Here is an 18,009-nt window from a genome sequence, read left to right as displayed (position 1 = left end):
TAGATCATACTTATGGGAATTATAGCACACCAAGTCTCAGACTTGTAGATCATGAAAATATTGCAAGGACAGCTATCAGTACGACAATAACCAGTATCAACAATATAATACAGCTCCATTTCTTCTTTTGCTTCTGATAATTGTCAGCTTTTACCAATTCCCGTGAAGCATGTTGGGTCTGTTGGGAAATGCTTGTCATGTTATTTTCAACAGTATCAATCTGGGAACCTTGTTGTTGAACCAGAAATCCAAGTTGCTTGTAGATGGAGTTGATCTCCTCCACTCCAGTATGGATCCTCTTAATCTCCTGTGCCCTCTCTTCTGCAAGAATAGTGTGAAGGTCGAGGTCTTGTTGTGGTACTGTATATTGCTGTTGCTGTTGTTGCTGTTGCTGTCGCATCAACGGAGTACGTTCATCAAGCTCTGAGGATGACGCCGACTGTTGTTGATCCATCATCGATGTCTTATTTGCCATTCTATCATGAAGTATGACCGAGGAACTTCTTTCGGTGTAGTTTCTCCTTATCTGACTGAAATTCTTCTTAATCTTTTCAAACTCATTCCTTAGCTTCTCCTCGCTAAACTTATCTTCAGATGAAGCCAAAGAGTTATTCGTGATCAGATGGGAAATATCATTGGTCAGATGCTCCAATTGCTGTCTGTACTCGTTGAGTTCCGGAATTCGTATCTCCTCTATGGTTTTGCGTAACGAAATGCTGTCTCTTTTAGTACCCAACTGATTAACAAGACGTTCGAGAGTATTCACCCCATTGGCAAAGTCAGTCAAGAGGTTCGAAGCCTTTGTAATGATAGCAGTAGCCTTTGTCTCATTGGACGGCACCTGAGTGCTGTTTTGAGATTCTAAATCGACGTTGAATGACATAGCTTTGACCTTGGCTTACTGTGTGGAATGTGAAAACAGGGTAAAATGCAATAGCTCTCGTAACTTTTCTGGCTCGCCGCCTCTCTGCCAGCCATCTCTTAAAAGCAGGCTAGAAAACCCAAAATTTGACAACGTTTTTAAGATTAGCCACAGATACCTTGAAACAGTGCACTGGCCACAGCGTTGAGGAAAAAGGAAATATGTGGCGAGTGTCCTTTTTTTTTTTCCTTCCTTAAATTTTAAGCGCGTCTTTCAAAGGCAGCGGCTCTCCGTTACGTAAAAAATCGTCAGAGCGCGTCAGTTTGGGAAAGAAGAAGAAACACGAAAAAACACAACAACACCATTTCTTATCCACAGCGGTACCTTTATATACACAGCGGTAACCGATACACAACATGGCAAGGTCTGATAAGCTCAAGGCTCTCAGGGCAGCGCGAGCCGCCGGTACTAGTAAAGGTTTGTACGAGGATGAAGAGCATGAAGATATCTACGACCTGGTGGACGAGGACCAGTACAAGGAGAAGAGACGCGAGGATTTGTTGAAGGATGACTTCGTCATTGACGATAACGGTGAAGGGTACGTTGATACCGGTGTTGATGAGTGGGATAGTAAGAACAGGCACGCGTACTCTGATGAAGAGGATGAAGTTTCGAACCCGAAGAAGAAGAAGAAAGCGGCTCCTGTTGTAAAGAAGAGCGCACAAATCAACAACTTCTTCAAACAATCCGCTGTGATATCTTTGGGGGCTAAGAAGAAGGCATCGACCAACTTTGACGATATTCTTGATGATTTCTCTGCTCCTGCGAAAAAGAAGCAGATCAATCATTTTGGAACAACTTCAAAGACGCCTCTGTTCAACTCAACAAACAAAATGAACAGTGGTAGAAACTTCTTCAATGGCAGCAGCAAGAAGTCATCGTTGAAGAAAAACAAGGCGTATGATGATAGCTTTGATGACCTTTCTTCTGATCCTCCAAGTGTGTCCTTTGACCTGGATTCCTCCCCTACAAAATCTAAGCGAACAACAACAATGCCAGAGATTGAGATCCCAACAAGACTTGAAGACGTGTCAGAGCCAAAGGAGCAATTGATAAAGGATGACGATGAGGATGATTCTGAGGATGAAATTGTTTTCGTAAAGAGACCAAGAACATCAACGATGAACGTTAACCGCTCCCATAACATGAACGCCACAAAGGCCTCAGAGATGAAACCAGACACTGAGAGTGATGTAAATCTCCCTTCATCTCCTAATACATCCACCATTTCATCTTCCATCGAAAAAGTGGACAAAGAACTTGTCTCTGGCTCTGATGATAGTATGAAAATGTATTGGACAGACTATGCCGAGGTTGACAACACACTTTTGCTTTTTGGTAAGATACTTACAAATGATTCACAATTCGTCTCTGGTATGGTTCAAATCAGAGGTTTCAACAGAGAATTGTACTTCCTTCCTCGAGAATATAGAAGAGTTGAAGGCGAGGATACCGAAGTCAAAGTAACTGCCATGGATGTACATCAAGAAGTTGCACCACTGATTATGGATAAATTTGGTCTCAAATCTCTCAAAGCTAAACCAGAAGTTAAGAAGTATGCATTTGAGATCCCAGGCGTTCCTAAGGAAAAGGAGTACTTGAAGTTGCTTTTACCATATCAGCCACCAAAGAACGCAAGAATCACTCTTCCTCCAGATCTTGAAGGTGAAACGTTTTCCCACGTCTTTGGAACAAATGCAAATATCTTTGAGTCCTTTGTTCTACAGAGAAATATCATGGGTCCTTGCTGGTTAGATATCAAGGGTGCCAATTTTGACTCGTTGAAGAATACTTCACACTGTAAACTTGAAGTTTCTGTTGATAGCCCTTATTCCATCACTCCAGTGGAAAAGTCTACACCAAATTTCGACATTTCACCACCTCCTTTGACCGTTTGCTCAATTGCAGTGCAGACTATGATGAACCAAAAGGAAAACAAACAAGAAGTTGTATCTGTTACTTTGGCTACTTTTAAGAATCTACCACAGGATGCACCGATTGACGAGAATCTCTCCCCAACGGAATTGATTACTTTGACCAGACCTATTGGTATCTCGTTTCCTCCAGGATTGAAGACGATTGCAGATAAGAATAAGTTCGCACTGAGATCCTTTAACAACGAGAAGACAATGCTTAACTGCCTTACTGCGCTTGTGAAATTGGCAGATCCAGATGTGTTTATTGGGCACAGAATGGAGAACATCTCTCTGGATATTTTAATGCATCGTATGCACGACTTGAATGTCTCTACATTCAGTGCATTTGGTCGTCGTGTGAAGAAAACATGGCCAGAAAGATTTGGAAAGAACAACTTCAATTCAACATTTGTAATTCGTGAGATCCTTGCAGGGCGTCTAATCTGTGATATCGCTAATGAGATGGGACAATCCTTAACTATGAAGTGTCAATCTTGGGATCTTTCTGAGATGTATGACGTTGTCTGCAAAAAGAAGCATATACCGTTGGAGATCAACTTGTCCAGTCCACAGTATCAAGAAAATGCAAACTCTTTGTTCATGGCTTTGAAAGAGAATTGTACTAATGCTTTGATCACCGCAGAGGTTGCTTTCAGGGTTCAAATTTTGTCTTTATCTAAACAATTGACAAATCTAGCTGGTAATGCTTGGAGTCACACATTAGGTGGTACTAGAGCTGGTCGTAATGAGTATATTTTGTTGCACGAATTCACCAGAAATGGTTACATCGTTCCAGATAAAGAAACCAAACAGGCCAAACTTCAATACCAACAAATGTTACAACAACAAAGGGCTGAGAATGAAGATGGTGAAGAGAATCAACTTCAATCAGCTAATAAGAAGGCCAAATACCAAGGAGGTTTGGTGTTTGAGCCGGAGAAAGGTTTACACAAGAACTACATTCTTGTTATGGATTTCAACTCCTTGTATCCATCTATTATTCAAGAATTCAATATCTGTTTCACCACAGTGGATCGTGATTTGCAAAACACAGATGCGTTACCAGAGGTTCCTTCTCAGAACATCAAGCAAGGTGTCTTGCCTCGGTTGTTGAATACATTGGTTTCTCGTCGTCGTGAAGTGAAGAAGTTGTTAAAGGATCCAAGTGCTACACCAGTAGAGAGAGCTCAGTATGACATTAAGCAGCAGGCCCTGAAGCTCACGGCCAACTCTATGTATGGTTGTTTGGGTTATGTTAACTCTCGTTTCTATGCCAAACCTTTGGCAATGCTTGTTACCAACAAAGGTCGTGAGATTTTGATGGATACTAGACAACTTGCTGAAAGCATTGGACTTCGTGTGGTTTACGGTGACACAGACTCCGTTATGATCGATACTGGTTGTAACACTTTCCAAGAAGCCATAAAGATTGGAGAAGACTTCAAATTGAAGGTCAATGAGAGGTATAGATTGCTTGAAATTGATATCGATAACGCGTTCAGAAGGTTGTTGTTGCACGCCAAGAAGAAGTATGCAGCTTTGAATGTCACATTTGATAAAGCAGGTGTTGAGACTCATGCGCTGGAAGTTAAAGGTCTTGATATGAAACGTCGTGAGTACTGTCCTCTTTCGAAGGAAGTTTCCACGTATGTCTTGGATAAGATCCTTAGTGAAGAAGACTCTGAAACTTCTCTGAACGAGGTCTATGCCTATTTGGAAGACATCGCATCTCAGGTGAAGGAGAATAAGATTAGAGCTGAGAAGTTCAAAATCAACACCAAGCTGTCTAAGGATCCAAGTGCTTATCCTGGTGGTAAGAACATGCCTGCTGTCCAAGTTGCTATGAGACTGAAGGATCAAGGTAAAATCATCAAAGCTGGTAGTGTTATAACCTTTGTCATTACTAGTGGCAAGGAAGGCTCGGTTGCAGAAAGAGCTAGAGCATTGACAGAGTTGTTACGCAAAGACTCTACTTTGAAGCCAGATCCACAGTACTACTTGGAGAAGCAGATCTTAGCACCTGTTGAGAGACTCGTTGAGAGAATTGAAGGAATTGATCTCACAAGACTTGCGAAATCATTAGGCATTGAAAGACATAGAAGTTATCAAACCCATGGCCACGCTGCTGATGTATTCCAACCCCTGGAGTCGACGATCTCTGATGCAGAGAGGTTTAAGCAATGCGACCATCTATTCATCCAGTGTTCTTGTGGCGTCGCCTTCCCATTTGGAGGTATTGTCTCATCTAAGGATTATTCCATAACCTTTAACGGTATTCAATGCTCTCGTTGTTCTCATCAATTCACACCACTACAAATCTCAAGTCAACTGGAACACAGAATCAGAGCATTTATTTCCCATTACTACGAAGGCGTTGTTATATGCGATGATTCCACTTGCGGATTGACAACAAAGCAGATCTCAGTCTATGGTAAGAGATGCTTGAACAGTGGCTGTAAAGGTGTTATGCGTTATCGTTATAGTGATAAGGCTCTGTACAACCAGCTGTTATTCTTTGATTCCTTGTTTGACGTCGAGAAGAACAAATCTCAACTGCTGAGACCTCTATACGACACTGCAGACAAATCCCAACCCGATGCATTGAGCAAAGGTCAGATTGACGCGCTATGCGAACAGAACCGTGACTTGTTCACCGTTTGGAGAGGTATCTCTCAAAAGTATCTAAACGACTGTGGTCGTCGTTACGTTGACATTGGCAGTATCTTCGATTTTATGAACTGAGGAAGCACATGTGTGTATTTTTAAGTATTTACGTTTCTATACCAAACAACTAATTCATTGTCATTGGCTGTGTAAAGTTCATCAACAACGTTCGGTGTTGCAAGTATCACCAATGTTTCACTGCGTGGTTGCACAGTTCTATTTTTGAACGCGGCTGGATAAACTCTTGCGGTCCCTTGCAGTGGATGTACACAGCCCGTTGAAGCTCTTTCATGTTTCCACTCTTAGGGCTTATAAAAACGAAAGGAATTGGCTGATGGACCTTTGGCCTTCAATGGTCCATTCTTCACTTCCCTTGTGTGTACTGATTTACAAAATACTATCTTACAATGCTTATTCCAACGTCAACTTCAGATCTTTGCCCTAGTAAAATCTTACAGAGACGTGCTGAAAGCTCAGAGGTTTCTACACTGGATTCGTTTAGAAATTGGGACACATGTATGGACAACAAGACGTGTAAGATCGTTGCGATAGTCGGGATTATCCTTGCCGTGATTATGGTATTCTGGCTATTGAGCGGCATCATACGCTGTTGCTGTTGTGGTGTTAAAGGTCTCTTTGGTGCACTTTGCTGCTGCATAATGTGTTGTAATCAGGCGAGGGAAAGAGACCGTATAGAGGAGAAACCTTTGAGACAGTCAGCTTATGACAATCCACACATGTATCCGAAGCAGGTGGTCTACGACAATGGCTATCAGTGGGAGAATAATGGTGGATACAGGCATTACAACCAACAAGCGACGCAAATGAACTATTCACAAGGAACTGTTGATGGTGGTCGACATTATTGAATGGCACAACAAGCAGAGTGTCAAAATTTTCAAATAAGATATGGAATGTATGATTGATTCTGTCTGTATATTTTCTTGTTCTTAGCTCTAGGATCTCCGTTCTTTGTAGCTCCAAAAGGCTTCATTTTGTCAGGCTTACTCTGACATCATGCACAAGCTTCACCAGTTGTTCGTTGGCATTTCTTTGGAGGTCACAACCTTGTTTCTCCAGCTGCTGTAGAGAGTCCTTAATTGATCTTTGGAAGGATAAAACGTCTGGATAGTTATTGGCCTCGTAGTTCTTGACAGCGTTACACGTGTTGGCAAATGTACGTGGCAGGAAGAACTTGAAAGCAGCTGTGCCAAATACCACTGGCGTGATGAATCTTACAGGGAGTGAGCTCTTTGAAGCCAGTATAGAACCCGAGAGCATGATGGTCAAGGCGTAGTTGAAGTTCGGCAAGAACTTGTCCTCTGGGTCATAAACCGAGGTGATCTTGTTGATGGCGTTATCCCATTCGTTCTTTGCGGCAGATCTCAGGTTGTTGTACTCAGCGGTCACAATGGACAACTGCGTGTTCAGCTTCCCACGTAGTACTTTCGTGTGTTCCTCCAAGAAGGATGATCTATCAACTTCATAGCCAGAAACAAACTCCTTCTTAATTGTGTCTTCCTCCACAGGCACAGAGGCCTTTTCCACAGGAACTTGTGAAAAGGCGATGTCCTTTTCCTCGGCGTAGAATGAACGTGATGGAGCCATTGTTGAAGCCTGGAATCACTACCTTTCAACCACTTTGAATCGCAATTCACTTCGAGGTGTTTGTCCCCTTGGTGCTGGCCGGCCATTTCGTGTGAGATTTTTCGCACTGGACAGGACAAACCGTCCCCGGCCAATGAAAACGTCGGAATCGCACATATTTACGGTAAAGGACACACAGCACTACACCGGTATCGATGGTCACATCCATGGCCAATTCCTTGTTAGAATGATGCTATTATAGAATACAGTCATACTTTCATCTTTTTTTTATAGGTTTATCTTTATATTTCGGCTCAAGTGTAGTTCTTGAAGAATTGGTGTGTAAGTTCAACACCGACAAAGGTGGCAGCGTTAGCAGGGAATGATCTTAAGAGCGCAGGGCCGACACCTGGGAAGAAACCCTTTACTCCGCTCTTTCTGTAGATTTCAGTGATGGCGTGTTTGGCAGAGACCTTTTCCGTGACGGAGTTTGTCATTCTTGTCTTGACGGTGTCCACAGGGAAGACGACGAGCCACATGGCCATGCCACTGAGACCACCGGCAGTGGACACGGCGAGAAGAGACAGTTCACCGTTCTTTGCACCAGTCAAAGCGGTCAATTCCTTCTTTGCAACCTCGTAGACGGCAAAGTAAAGCGCAGAACCTGGACCATCACGTGCCAGAGTTGCCACGGAGCCTCTAAACAAGGAGGATACACCACCAGATGCTAAGATCGATTTGATGGCTCCGAGTGTAGATTTGGACTTTGAGCTGTCCTGTGTCTGTAGAACAATCTTGACTCTCTCCATTGGGGCAGCCACCAGTGTGGTTGGAATAGCAGACAGGAAACCAGCTGTTGAGATTTGTTGTATAGATAGCGGTGCGTTTGGGTTCTTCTTGTCGGTGACGAGCTGCTTACCAACGTCATAACCCCAGAAGGAAACAGCGAACATTGGCGTGACACCCAACAACGGTGGCACAACACCACGGTAGAACCCCTTTGGACCTGAGGTCTTGAGGATATCACGAACAGCAGCGCCCATTGAAGGCTGTTGGCCAGATTGAAGACGAACTTTGACAAGGTCGAATGGATGGCCGGTGAGCACAGCAGCAACACCACCAACACCACCGGCAACCACAGATTTGATGTTTTCCACAATGAAGGAGTCCTGGGTATCAGCCATTACGGTTTGTACGCTTTCTATATGTACACGACAATGCCAGTTCACATGAGTAAAGGAGGAAAAGAAACAGTTTGTCCTTTGTCCCTTTTTATATGTTTTGTCTGTCCGTTGTCCCAGATCGGTTTTTGCCTACTTATTTTCAGTTCAGCTCTGCATTCAATCACATGAAGCTCTACTGCCCCACAATTTAACCTCTTTTTTCAACCTTTTCAAGGCGACTCATCTGGGTTTTTACCGTTGAACCGAGGACTCATTCCAGAAAAGGGACTAACACGCGCCACAAATAGGCAGAAGGCTAAAACCACACAACAACAGGACAAAGGGCCGGGGAAGACAGAAAAAGTTTAAAAGACATATTATTCCATCAGACTTGATGGATTCTTTGGGACACGGAGTGGTATCGATCACTGTTTTGGGCACCTTTGATCCAAGACAGAGATCATCATCGATCAATTGTTCCTGCTCGATGTAAATGTAGCAAATAACTTGTGCAGTGGGTCAACTGTGTGACTTATTTTAAGCTTTCTCGTTTCCTCTCTCTGTATGCTTTTTTTTTTTGCTTTGTCTCTTTTCAAGCCATTTTCCTTTTTGTAGGGGGGTTTCAGCCACGGTCATCAAAGTCTCCATTTCCCATTTACACCGCAGCAAATCTGATTTTTGGAGCTGGGTTTAGTCGTTGTAAATCATCGGTAGAGCTAGCGGGTTAATCGCACAGAACAGTGGATCGCTGCAACCGGTTAACTGCTCATCACATCACGGTTACTGGTGTGTTTCTTTTTGTTTCTCTCCCCCGTTCGAAAAGTAAACAAGGAACCCTGAATAAAGGACAAAATGCCAGCTCCAAGAAGCTTAGAACAAATCCTCTATGGAATGGTGAGTATGATACCCCGTTATCGCTGTTCTTTTTCCACTTGACCATGGTCCTGGTAGCAGGAGTGTGCGAACTAACCGATGGCTTAGCTCATGAGATCTCAGACATTCCACAGATTTGTCAGGAAAGTTTACTACAAGGTTAATGGACTAGACCCGGCGCAGTTTGAAAGGGAAACATCCTCACGGATATATCAAGACAATTCGCTTTTCAAGCCTTCGCCTCTGCAGAAGTTTAGAGCATGGAGAGCGTTGTTCGTGGATGAGATGCGCTCATCTGTGGGGCTTTCAAAAAGGCACAACGTCTAAGGTTCAACAAAAGTGATTTTATTCATTATTAAGATTACTATATAAACAATTTACACACACATAGAGAAAGAGCAACACGACTCGTTCTTAGAACCCACCCTTTGGTTTGAACGCCAACGACTTTCTGTCAGCTTTACGGAATGCCTTTTTGCTAACCATGCCAACGTCGTCTTTCAATGCAATGATGACGTTCTTATCACTACCGAATTTGAAGTTATCTGCAACAACGTCATTGGAATACATCTTGATGAGATAAGGATCCGCATCACCACGAAGAATCTTCTTCAACGACCACGTGATGGCATATGGACCCGTAGATGTAACTATTGTTTGCTCTTTGGAATCTAACCCGACGTTGAAATGGGCCTTTGTGAATTTCAATGGTTTTTTCGTCATAATCTGCATATACTTAGCATTCTCTGCAGATATACGAAGCATACGGGTCTTTGGTAACTTGTCCTTTCCAAACGATTTTTGGAACCCAAGCTTACCGAGCTGGTCATCCTTTATAGTTAAATCTATGAGCAACAAGTAGGTTTCACATGTAGCCAATAGCCATCTACCATCAGCACTAACCTCCAAATACTTGATGTCATCACCAATAGCAGGGATAAGAGATTTGGCCCTAATTCCCAATCGATCGTATAACCTGATATCACCCTTGCTTGAACCAACAGCGATGTAACCAGATTCGGTGGTACCAAATGAAGTGAATCCATTCTTTGTTGAATAGGATTTGTATTGGTCCTCGACAATTTTATCGCCGCTTAATCTTGGATCGATCTTAAACAGCCCCTTATCAGATATACCCATAAAGGTTTGTTCAGATGTCATTTGGTTAAACTTGGCATTCGGACCAAACTCAACAACTGGCAAGTCCTCACGGATACGCCATTCATCAACAATCTTACCCTTTTCAAGATCCATACGGTATAGGGTATCTTTTTTATCCCCTTGCATAACAAGGGACCGATCTTCTGTATGGAGCATCATCTTGGATGGGTTAAACGATTTACCACCAACGTTCAAGTTCTCAATGGTTGTGGCATATTTCAATTCGTCGTCATCAGTCGTACTGAAAACTCCAACCCTATTTCCGTTCGTAACATACGAACGATCATTCTTGAAGGCAACGGTCAAATTCTTATTCTCGCCTCTGAGAGCACTCTTCCGAGCAGATGCCTCAGCAGCGTCTTCGTCCTCAGAATCCGAGAATGTCTCTTTGCGCAATCCAGTACTCAAATTCACATGTGTTAGGTGTTTATTGTCCTCATAGTCATCTTCTTCCTCCTCTTCCTCATCTGACTTTTCATCATATTCTCCGTCAAAGGCTTCCAATAGTTGATCATCCCTCTCTGGTACCTCAAAGGCAGACATAACATAGTTTTGTTCTTCATTGTCTTGTTTCTCCCATCTAGATTGGTTATTGTGCTCATGGTACGCCTTCATAAAACCTTGTTTGAAATCATTCAACTCATCTTCGTTATCAAACCTTAACAGTAACGTTGACCCATCACCATCAGCCCAGTAATTAAAGATAAAAGATATGACACTGGATTCAAACCTTGCGCTCATTTCATCAGAGATTATAGACCCGAATTCCAGTTGTTCTTCCTCGTTTTTAATGGAGAGGTAATATTCCCATTCACCGAGGTCCAATATGGTTGCCTGGACAGTTTTGTACAGTTTGAAGCTTCCCTCTTCTGGGTTGTAAACGTGTAAGTGAGCCGATGTACTGGAAATAGGCGAGCCCTCTGGCGTTGGACAGTTCTTCAAGTGCACTTCATCCACACCGCTCTCTTCTGCGTCTTCATAAACGCTATCACCTTCTTCGTTTTCTTCGTCCTTTTCTTCCAGTTGTTGCTGTTCTTGTGAAATGAGCGTATTTTTGTCGTTACTGGACAGGGCCAAGCTGTTGACGCCATGTATCAAAGCATCGGCTTCATCATATGGTTCCACTTCTGGATCGTACTCAAATTCTTGCAATTGCGCCGCAGTAACGCCCGCGGAAGAGCGTTGATATTTACGTTCAAAGCAGCACGCATACAACGTGTTCATGAAATGATCCACATCCGAGCCGCTCACAGAGTCGTCAACAACAAATTCAAAATGTTCACCTTCATCACCGTCGAGATTGTTCCACGACACAACCCATGAGCCGCTTCTATTGATTCTGTACACTTTCAACTCGGCATCGATAAGGAACACTCTTTCATCTTTACTCTCCTCAAAGTCTTCATCGTCGCCGTCTTCATCATCCTCACGCAATTGGTCCTCACCTTCGGCAAACACTCTTTGAATAACCAACAAAAAGTTATGTGGCGCTGATGTTTCACGAATCGAAGCCGCTGAATCTGTGTACAGACACTCACTGGCAGACTTTGGTGAGCCTGGTGCCCTCTTCAAGAACAACTGTCCAGAAGGAATAGTTACGAGTTCTCCCTTTGGAGAGGAGCCGAGAAACTTCTTCAAGAAGTTCATTTGTTTACGTTGTTTACTTTCCTTGGTTTGATCCGATGCTGCGAAATGCAGGGCGCTGTGCTATTCTTTTCCCACTTAAGGACTCTCCAAGATCACAATGAGTCCAGAATCGTAGGTCCCACTCAAGGAAAACACGCTCACTTCAGTGGAGTTCAAGCTGGAAAGTTAACAAATCGGAAGGCTTGCGAAGAGCTCATGATATCCCTTTGTTTTGTTTTGTATTTTTTTCTTTCTCCTTCTGGCGGCAAAAATCAAAACAAATGACAAAAGCAGAAGTCCGGGGCTCATCTAATCACGTGGTGTGGGTCGGATTTAAATTGTGTCTCAGCTTTGAAATTTTATACGCAGTTTTACCATACAAAGGTGAGAGGCCCGGTTTAATAGTGGGATAGAACAGAAGCGCCTCTCCGTATTGTCCGTTTTAGATGCTTCGGTTATCTATAAGGAGTTTGAGTGAGCCGCTTAAAGTAAGGCCTCCCTTTTTAACTAGTGCCATAGGCTTCCATTCCACGGCTCTGGTAAATGAGGGTAAGAAGAAGAAAGATGGTAACAACAGCGATGAGCTCATTTCACAGCTTGAGTCAAAGGCTAAGGCTATGGATATCGATCCACAAGTTCTTCGGGATGCTGCAAAACTGCTGAGTAATCCTGTTGGCACAGCTACCAAGGAACCCCCGAAAGAGCATAAACAACTCAAGCAGACTCATCCACCAAAAGTTGAAGAGGTGAGAAAGCCTCCCAAAGGTTGGAGAAAGATGGAACTACCGGAGTGGAAAAGACATAGATATGCTCTTTGGGAGAAACAAAACGGTGAGTACTGGAATCCCGGCAAGAAAGTTTCTAGAGATCAGATGGATAGCATAAGGTTGCTGAAGAAATCACTACCACATTTAACTGCATCAGATTTAGCAAAGGAATACCATATATCGCCAGAAGCCGTCTCGAAAATCCTAAAGTCGAAATGGAAGCCTAATGAGCAAGAAGAGCAGAGAATTCAGGATAGATGGCTAAGTAGAAGAGCTCGGTTAAGCGAGATTAGAGGTGCAAAGAGAACTAGTCAGATGAAAACCATCATCAAAACTGGTTATGGTGTGGAAAGAGCTACACCAGATTACTTGAGGAAAAATGAAAAGATTAAAAAGGGGAAACAACCTGGGTCTCTAAAGAGACTGTTCAAGTTTGACGTTGATGAGAGAAAGAAATTTTAATTAAAGATGGAACAGACTTCCAAATTGTACATAGTATATACCTTCCCGCATCAGCAGCTCATAATAGATCATGTCAATAGCTATCAAACTTGACCAGTCAAGTACCAGCCTTTAATAGTCCTTATTTGCTGTCTTATATCTGACGTTGCAGACTTGGATGATAGGGACTTTGCATCTGGCTTAAACAGCTGGTGCGTCTTATAAGCCTCCACTCTGTTTTGAAATCTCTTCACCTGGAAATTGGTTGGTGAAATCACACTCAAGTCTACACAGTACTTGTTATAATGCTCAATGCAGTCACGTAACCTGATAAGATTGTCTTGCACCTTGTCTCCAGTACCATGCTTCTCTGCTTCATCTTCAAAGGTTACATACGTCGAATTACGATGACGTATTTTCTCATCCTCCAGTGTCTGAACATTGGCGTCTGAGTAGTACTTGTCACCACGTTTGACAGCCACTGGTGGCAAAGGCTGTACCTTGTTCAGCAGCTTCAGCACCTTCTGTGCTCTGTCCAGTGTAGACGATAGCAGCTCCATACGTCTATCGTACTGAATCTCAAGTAATGGTTGCACCACGAGGAGCAGGACAATGTAAACTAGGGATAGTCCTGTTGCCGACCTATACAGAAGCTTGGTGATATAGATGAGAGCAGGCGGAACATGTCTGATTCTCTGCTGTTCCGGAAGATTCTCAGGGAATACGATATTCATGCTTGGTTACGGCCGTTGATCTCGCTGTGCCACTGTATAACAGAAGCGTCTCTGCCTCCGCGGTGGTTGATTGCGACTGTTTGCGGGAGAGGTTGTTGACCAAATTCGCGGCTGGGCTGGTTTTCCCACAGCCGGTGGGAGTAATTGGTGAGAACAACCTGTCAACACCACCGTGTACACAGGTGAAAACGTGACGAAGCGAAGAGCCACGTAAAAGCAGCACGGTATAGTCTACGCAGAAGACGAACGATGATCACCGACAGCCAGCTTAACTTCATCGCGCTTGGATTTGGTATCCTCACGTTTACTCTGATTGTGGTGTACCATACAATCACTTCAACGACGAAGAACATGAAGGCGGAGTAATCTGCCTACACAATTGATTTGTGGGAGAGAGATTACTGCAATGACGGTGATGGAGAAGGAGCGTGTGAAGCGAGCTTCCGACACGGAAGGTGACGGAACACGTCACTAAGGATACTGAATGATGTGTGTCTGTCTCATAAAAGAGCTTAGAATATATGTTTTGGAAGGGAGGAAATGTACCATGGCGATGTGTGTAGGAATATGTACTTGTATCCACCTGATACCTCTGTAGCACTGTACGCGTGGCTCGGTATCCAAAGAAGGATCCATGATTTGTCTATGAACCCCACAGAGCTGATGTGATAATTATGACAATACTATAATAATTATACGATTACTGTCTAATTGTCATATAATTATTATGTTGGCGGTGTTTACGATAGCGTCTCATGGTGTCTTCGTCCCTGCAAGTTGGTGTTTCTACGGAAAAACTTTTTAGTACCTCTTCAAAGATCATCCTCATTCGCCTGTGAACGTGTTATGTGCTCTGGATCTGACACACAATCCATGGCTCATTAGTGCTGGTACAACACATTGGAAGAGGAATACAGGATGCCGTCACCGCGTAATGGCTCCTCAACACCGCTGTTCAGGAAGGACCAGCAAAATCTGCTGAAGAAGAGCTTCAAGATCTCAAGCAGTGAGAGCATGTCACAACCGTATAACGCCAGAACCTCAATGTCACAGCTAAAACTGCAAGAGCTGCTACAGGAGCAGGACGTCCCTAGTACTTGTATCAATAGATTTGACCTTCTCGAGGAGAGAGATGGGTTCTTCGACCCGATATATACCAAGCCGCCAACTCAAGGTGATGCAAGGCACATGAGCGTTAAACACGACAGTCCTAGATCATTCAACAAGCTGATACATGCTTGGATTGAAAGCTTACCAAAGGACGTGAGGACGGCTGTTCTTGGGATATTGTCGAACTGGAGGATAGTGTCAAAGTTTACGCTCGCTTACTTCATATCTATCTTGTTGTGCCTCATAGATAAATCAGGTTCATGGTTTGGAAATCATAGAGAATGGTTACCGATATCAACAATCATAAACCACCCGGTGCACAGTATCGGTGCACAGGTGGAGCTGACAGTGCAGTCAATATGTGGGCTGGCAATTGGACTTGGATGGGGGTCGTTGGCCCTGTACATATCTACAGCGACACAGCCGACAAGAAACCACCAGGGTGGTATCCTTGCAGGATCGCTGGTGATTGGTATCTTCTTAATGGGCTGGTTTAAGGCGTACTTCATCAGATTCTACTACTGTCTCATGACTTCAGGGTTTGTATTGATATTCTTATCGACAAATCTCTTCCTGAGCGAAACAACTGTCGTATGGCATAACTGTTGGGATATTGCAATTCCATATCTGTTCGGTCTACTCATTTCACTATTTGTGTCCTTTGTATACTTCCCATATCTTGGTCTTGAAAACATGACAAAAGGGTTGTTGAATTGTATGGGTGATACCAAGAAATTACTGTCGGCATTCATAGAGATAGATAAGGATTCAGACTCAGAAATCATTATAAACTTACAGAAGAATCTCATTCACGATATGCTTGTGCTCTCGGAAACATTCAGGGAATTCCTAAGTGGTGCTAAGGTATCCCTTTTCGATGATGAAGACCTCAAGGCTATTAGAAACCATATCAATTTTGTCATTTCACCATTGCGTGCAATCCCAGTACCGACAAATATCTACGCAAATAAAGACCAAGAGAAGTTTTCCAGTACAGAACAGACGAACGTTGACATCTCAGAGAACCAATCCCCAATATTCTCAGGGACTATAACACCAATACCTCGACCACGTGGTATGGGTCCTTTCAAATTGAACAACGATATGGTTTACATGTCCATCATGAACGATGCTTTCAACGAACCACTCTTTAAATTGATACATCAAATGGTTGCGACAATTGACCAGATCGAACATACCATCAAAACTTTGGGAAATTTAGGAGATAAAACTGACTTGATCGTTAAACTCGATGAGAGGAAGGGTCAATTGAAGACAAAGGTCCATCAAATGGATTTAGCTTATCGGAAATTTGCCAAATCTGAATACTTCTCAAGAGATTTGCTCAACGAAGAAGCTGTGATTAACATATTCTTATTCGTACGTTATTCACGACAAGCTGCTGTGATGATTTTGAAGTTATCAGATGCGATTACTAAAACGGTTGAGAGATCCCATGGGAGACGGGTGCATCTGCCTAATTATCCTCTGCGTCGTGCACTTCGTCGTCTACCTAAACAGTGTCTTAGAGATCAAGGTGCAGACTCTGTATATCACTATTTTGAAACAAAGATTGACGTTGATGATGCATTTGAAAGAATTTACAATTTAAACACCTCAAGAAACAAACAGCATCATAAGAGCACGTCCACAACTATTCGTGCTATTGATCATCATGATTTCAGCTTCCACTCAACAAAGAATCCCCTCAGATTCAAGCTCTGGGAATTGATCTCCGAACTCAACGATACACAAGCTAAGTATGCCACGAAGGTTTCCATTGTGGTGCTTTTCTTGTCATTGCCTTCATGGTTAGTAGTTTCGTGGCATTGGTACTACACTTATCGTTGTTATTGGTGTCCAATATTGGTCTACTACTTCCTCAGTCCAAGGAACTCTAGTACATGGGCTAATCTAAAGACTAGACTGATGTGTTGGTTCATGGGTTGTTTCTGGGGATGGGCTGCTAATCAGGCACACCATTTCAAGAATAGCATTGTCATCGGGGTGTTTGCCATCCTATTTTGTATACCTTTTTCGTACGGGTTCCTTGTTGAGAAACATGCACGTTCAAGTTTCATGGGCATGCTGAGCTTCACCATAGTTGCACTTGATATAAAGATCATTGCCTCTGAAAGCTCTGCGTCGGTTTGGCACCATACATGGCCAGTCTCTCTGGCCATTCTTATCAGTATATTCACATCTGTTTTGACCAACTGGCTGATCTGGCCATTCTCTGCAAAACGTGAACTGTACAAGGCTACATACTCGTTGTTGCAGCATATCGGACAGTCATACCAGTCAGTTAGTGAAAGATATCTTTACAGGGATCAGGATGATGACCCCACTGACCTCACTTTGGAGCTGGCCAACATCAGGGAGGTTAGAATGTCACAGAGTGTAGAGGCTGTGAAGATTCTGCTGGCGAAGGCTAAGACTGAATATGACGTTACGCATACATTCAAGCCTGAGATATTCGAAATCCTGTTGAACTGTTGTGATACTATCCTAGAGAACATTATCGAGGCAAGAATGAGCGGAATATACGTCAAAGTTTGGGAACAGGATGAGGATGAAGATACCACCCAGGCGCTCTTGTCTCATCGCCGTGACTCCGTGACAACTGTCATCTACATCCTGTATATCCTGTCCAACGCCTTTCTCTCCCGTATGCCAGTCCCAAGGTATCTGCCCTCGTCAATCAGTATCAGAAAAGAGATGTTTGATATGATTGCCGAGCAAGAGAACAAAAGGTTCCATTCATATAACCCTCATCGCCTTAATCTGGATGACCTGTCGCAGAGATTAACAGAGGTGAACACCTCAGAGAGAGAAGGTGCAGCGTATTCAAAAACGCACTGGACCGAGGTTCACGGAATGGCATTCTCGAGGGCGTTCACCTCAATCACCGAGGAACTCGAGAACATAATACATCTATCCAAGGAAATCTTGGGAGAAGAGGACATCTTCCATTGATTAGACGAGAATGCACACTCCAAATGTTTTGATTGCTTGTAGCGCTTGTGGTGTTTGGATGTGATGTTA

At 43.3% G+C, this 18,009-nt stretch overlaps 10 protein-coding genes across 10 annotated transcripts; 5 read left to right on the top strand and 5 right to left on the bottom strand.

Moving 5' to 3' along the window:
• Positions 1–49: 49 nt before the first annotated feature.
• On the bottom strand, positions 50–883 carry VAM3 (SNAP receptor VAM3; the record flags this gene model as incomplete). The annotated part of the gene is made up of 1 exon (XM_020217161.1): positions 50–883. One exon carries the CDS (start codon positions 881–883, stop codon positions 50–52), a length of 834 nt encoding a protein of 277 aa, XP_020069985.1.
• Positions 884–1,083: 200 nt separating this feature from the next.
• POL1 (DNA-directed DNA polymerase alpha catalytic subunit POL1) lies at positions 1,084–5,644 on the top strand (the record flags this gene model as incomplete). Its single annotated transcript, XM_020217160.1, has 2 exons — positions 1,084–1,094; positions 1,287–5,644. The coding sequence occupies 2 exons, from the start codon at positions 1,084–1,086 to the stop codon at positions 5,578–5,580; spliced, it is 4,305 nt and encodes a 1,434-aa protein (XP_020069984.1). The 3' UTR covers positions 5,581–5,644.
• A 169-nt stretch (positions 5,645–5,813) lies between these two features.
• Positions 5,814–6,423, top strand: PIN2 (Pin2p). The gene has a single exon (XM_020215182.1). It carries the CDS (start codon positions 5,910–5,912, stop codon positions 6,369–6,371), a length of 462 nt encoding a protein of 153 aa, XP_020069983.1. The 5' UTR covers positions 5,814–5,909; the 3' UTR covers positions 6,372–6,423.
• CYBJADRAFT_168024 (MICOS complex subunit MIC26/MIC27) lies at positions 6,262–7,307 on the bottom strand. The gene has a single exon (XM_020215181.1). It carries the CDS (start codon positions 7,108–7,110, stop codon positions 6,493–6,495), a length of 618 nt encoding a protein of 205 aa, XP_020069982.1. The 5' UTR covers positions 7,111–7,307; the 3' UTR covers positions 6,262–6,492.
• An 89-nt stretch (positions 7,308–7,396) lies between these two features.
• CRC1 (carnitine:acyl carnitine antiporter) lies at positions 7,397–8,318 on the bottom strand. Its single transcript, XM_020215180.1, has one exon. It carries the CDS (start codon positions 8,271–8,273, stop codon positions 7,404–7,406), a length of 870 nt encoding a protein of 289 aa, XP_020069981.1. The 5' UTR covers positions 8,274–8,318; the 3' UTR covers positions 7,397–7,403.
• A 740-nt stretch (positions 8,319–9,058) lies between these two features.
• On the top strand, positions 9,059–9,452 carry MRX7 (Mrx7p; the record flags this gene model as incomplete). The annotated part of the gene is made up of 1 exon (XM_020213370.1): positions 9,059–9,452. The coding sequence occupies exon 1, from the start codon at positions 9,237–9,239 to the stop codon at positions 9,450–9,452; it is 216 nt and encodes a 71-aa protein (XP_020069980.1). The 5' UTR covers positions 9,059–9,236.
• Positions 9,451–12,120, bottom strand: VID27 (Vid27p). The gene has a single exon (XM_020215179.1). The coding sequence runs from the start codon at positions 11,931–11,933 to the stop codon at positions 9,540–9,542; it is 2,394 nt and encodes a 797-aa protein (XP_020069979.1). The 5' UTR covers positions 11,934–12,120; the 3' UTR covers positions 9,451–9,539.
• A 188-nt stretch (positions 12,121–12,308) lies between these two features.
• Positions 12,309–13,284, top strand: RRG9 (mitochondrial ribosome assembly protein RRG9). The gene has a single exon (XM_020215178.1). It carries the CDS (start codon positions 12,359–12,361, stop codon positions 13,139–13,141), a length of 783 nt encoding a protein of 260 aa, XP_020069978.1. The 5' UTR covers positions 12,309–12,358; the 3' UTR covers positions 13,142–13,284.
• On the bottom strand, positions 13,075–13,914 carry PEX17 (Pex17p). Its single transcript, XM_020215177.1, has one exon. The coding sequence runs from the start codon at positions 13,852–13,854 to the stop codon at positions 13,225–13,227; it is 630 nt and encodes a 209-aa protein (XP_020069977.1). The 5' UTR covers positions 13,855–13,914; the 3' UTR covers positions 13,075–13,224.
• A 954-nt stretch (positions 13,915–14,868) lies between these two features.
• On the top strand, positions 14,869–17,940 carry BRE4 (Bre4p; the record flags this gene model as incomplete). The annotated part of the gene is made up of 1 exon (XM_020212774.1): positions 14,869–17,940. One exon carries the CDS (start codon positions 14,869–14,871, stop codon positions 17,938–17,940), a length of 3,072 nt encoding a protein of 1,023 aa, XP_020069976.1.
• Positions 17,941–18,009: the final 69 nt, after the last annotated feature.

Source organism: Cyberlindnera jadinii (genome assembly GCF_001661405.1).
Source record: "Cyberlindnera jadinii NRRL Y-1542 unplaced genomic scaffold CYBJAscaffold_8, whole genome shotgun sequence".
Taxonomy (NCBI): Eukaryota; Fungi; Ascomycota; class Saccharomycetes; order Phaffomycetales; family Wickerhamomycetaceae; genus Williopsis; species Williopsis jadinii.
This window is presented reverse-complemented; position numbering and strand designations above follow the sequence as displayed.

Coding starts and splice junctions, on each gene's coding strand:
- PIN2 (XM_020215182.1), top strand. CDS start 5,910: ATGCTTATTCCAACGTCAACTTCAGATCTTTGCCCTAGTAAAATCTTA.
- CYBJADRAFT_168024 (XM_020215181.1), bottom strand. CDS start 7,110: ATGGCTCCATCACGTTCATTCTACGCCGAGGAAAAGGACATCGCCTTT.
- CRC1 (XM_020215180.1), bottom strand. CDS start 8,273: ATGGCTGATACCCAGGACTCCTTCATTGTGGAAAACATCAAATCTGTG.
- VID27 (XM_020215179.1), bottom strand. CDS start 11,933: ATGAACTTCTTGAAGAAGTTTCTCGGCTCCTCTCCAAAGGGAGAACTC.
- RRG9 (XM_020215178.1), top strand. CDS start 12,359: ATGCTTCGGTTATCTATAAGGAGTTTGAGTGAGCCGCTTAAAGTAAGG.
- PEX17 (XM_020215177.1), bottom strand. CDS start 13,854: ATGAATATCGTATTCCCTGAGAATCTTCCGGAACAGCAGAGAATCAGA.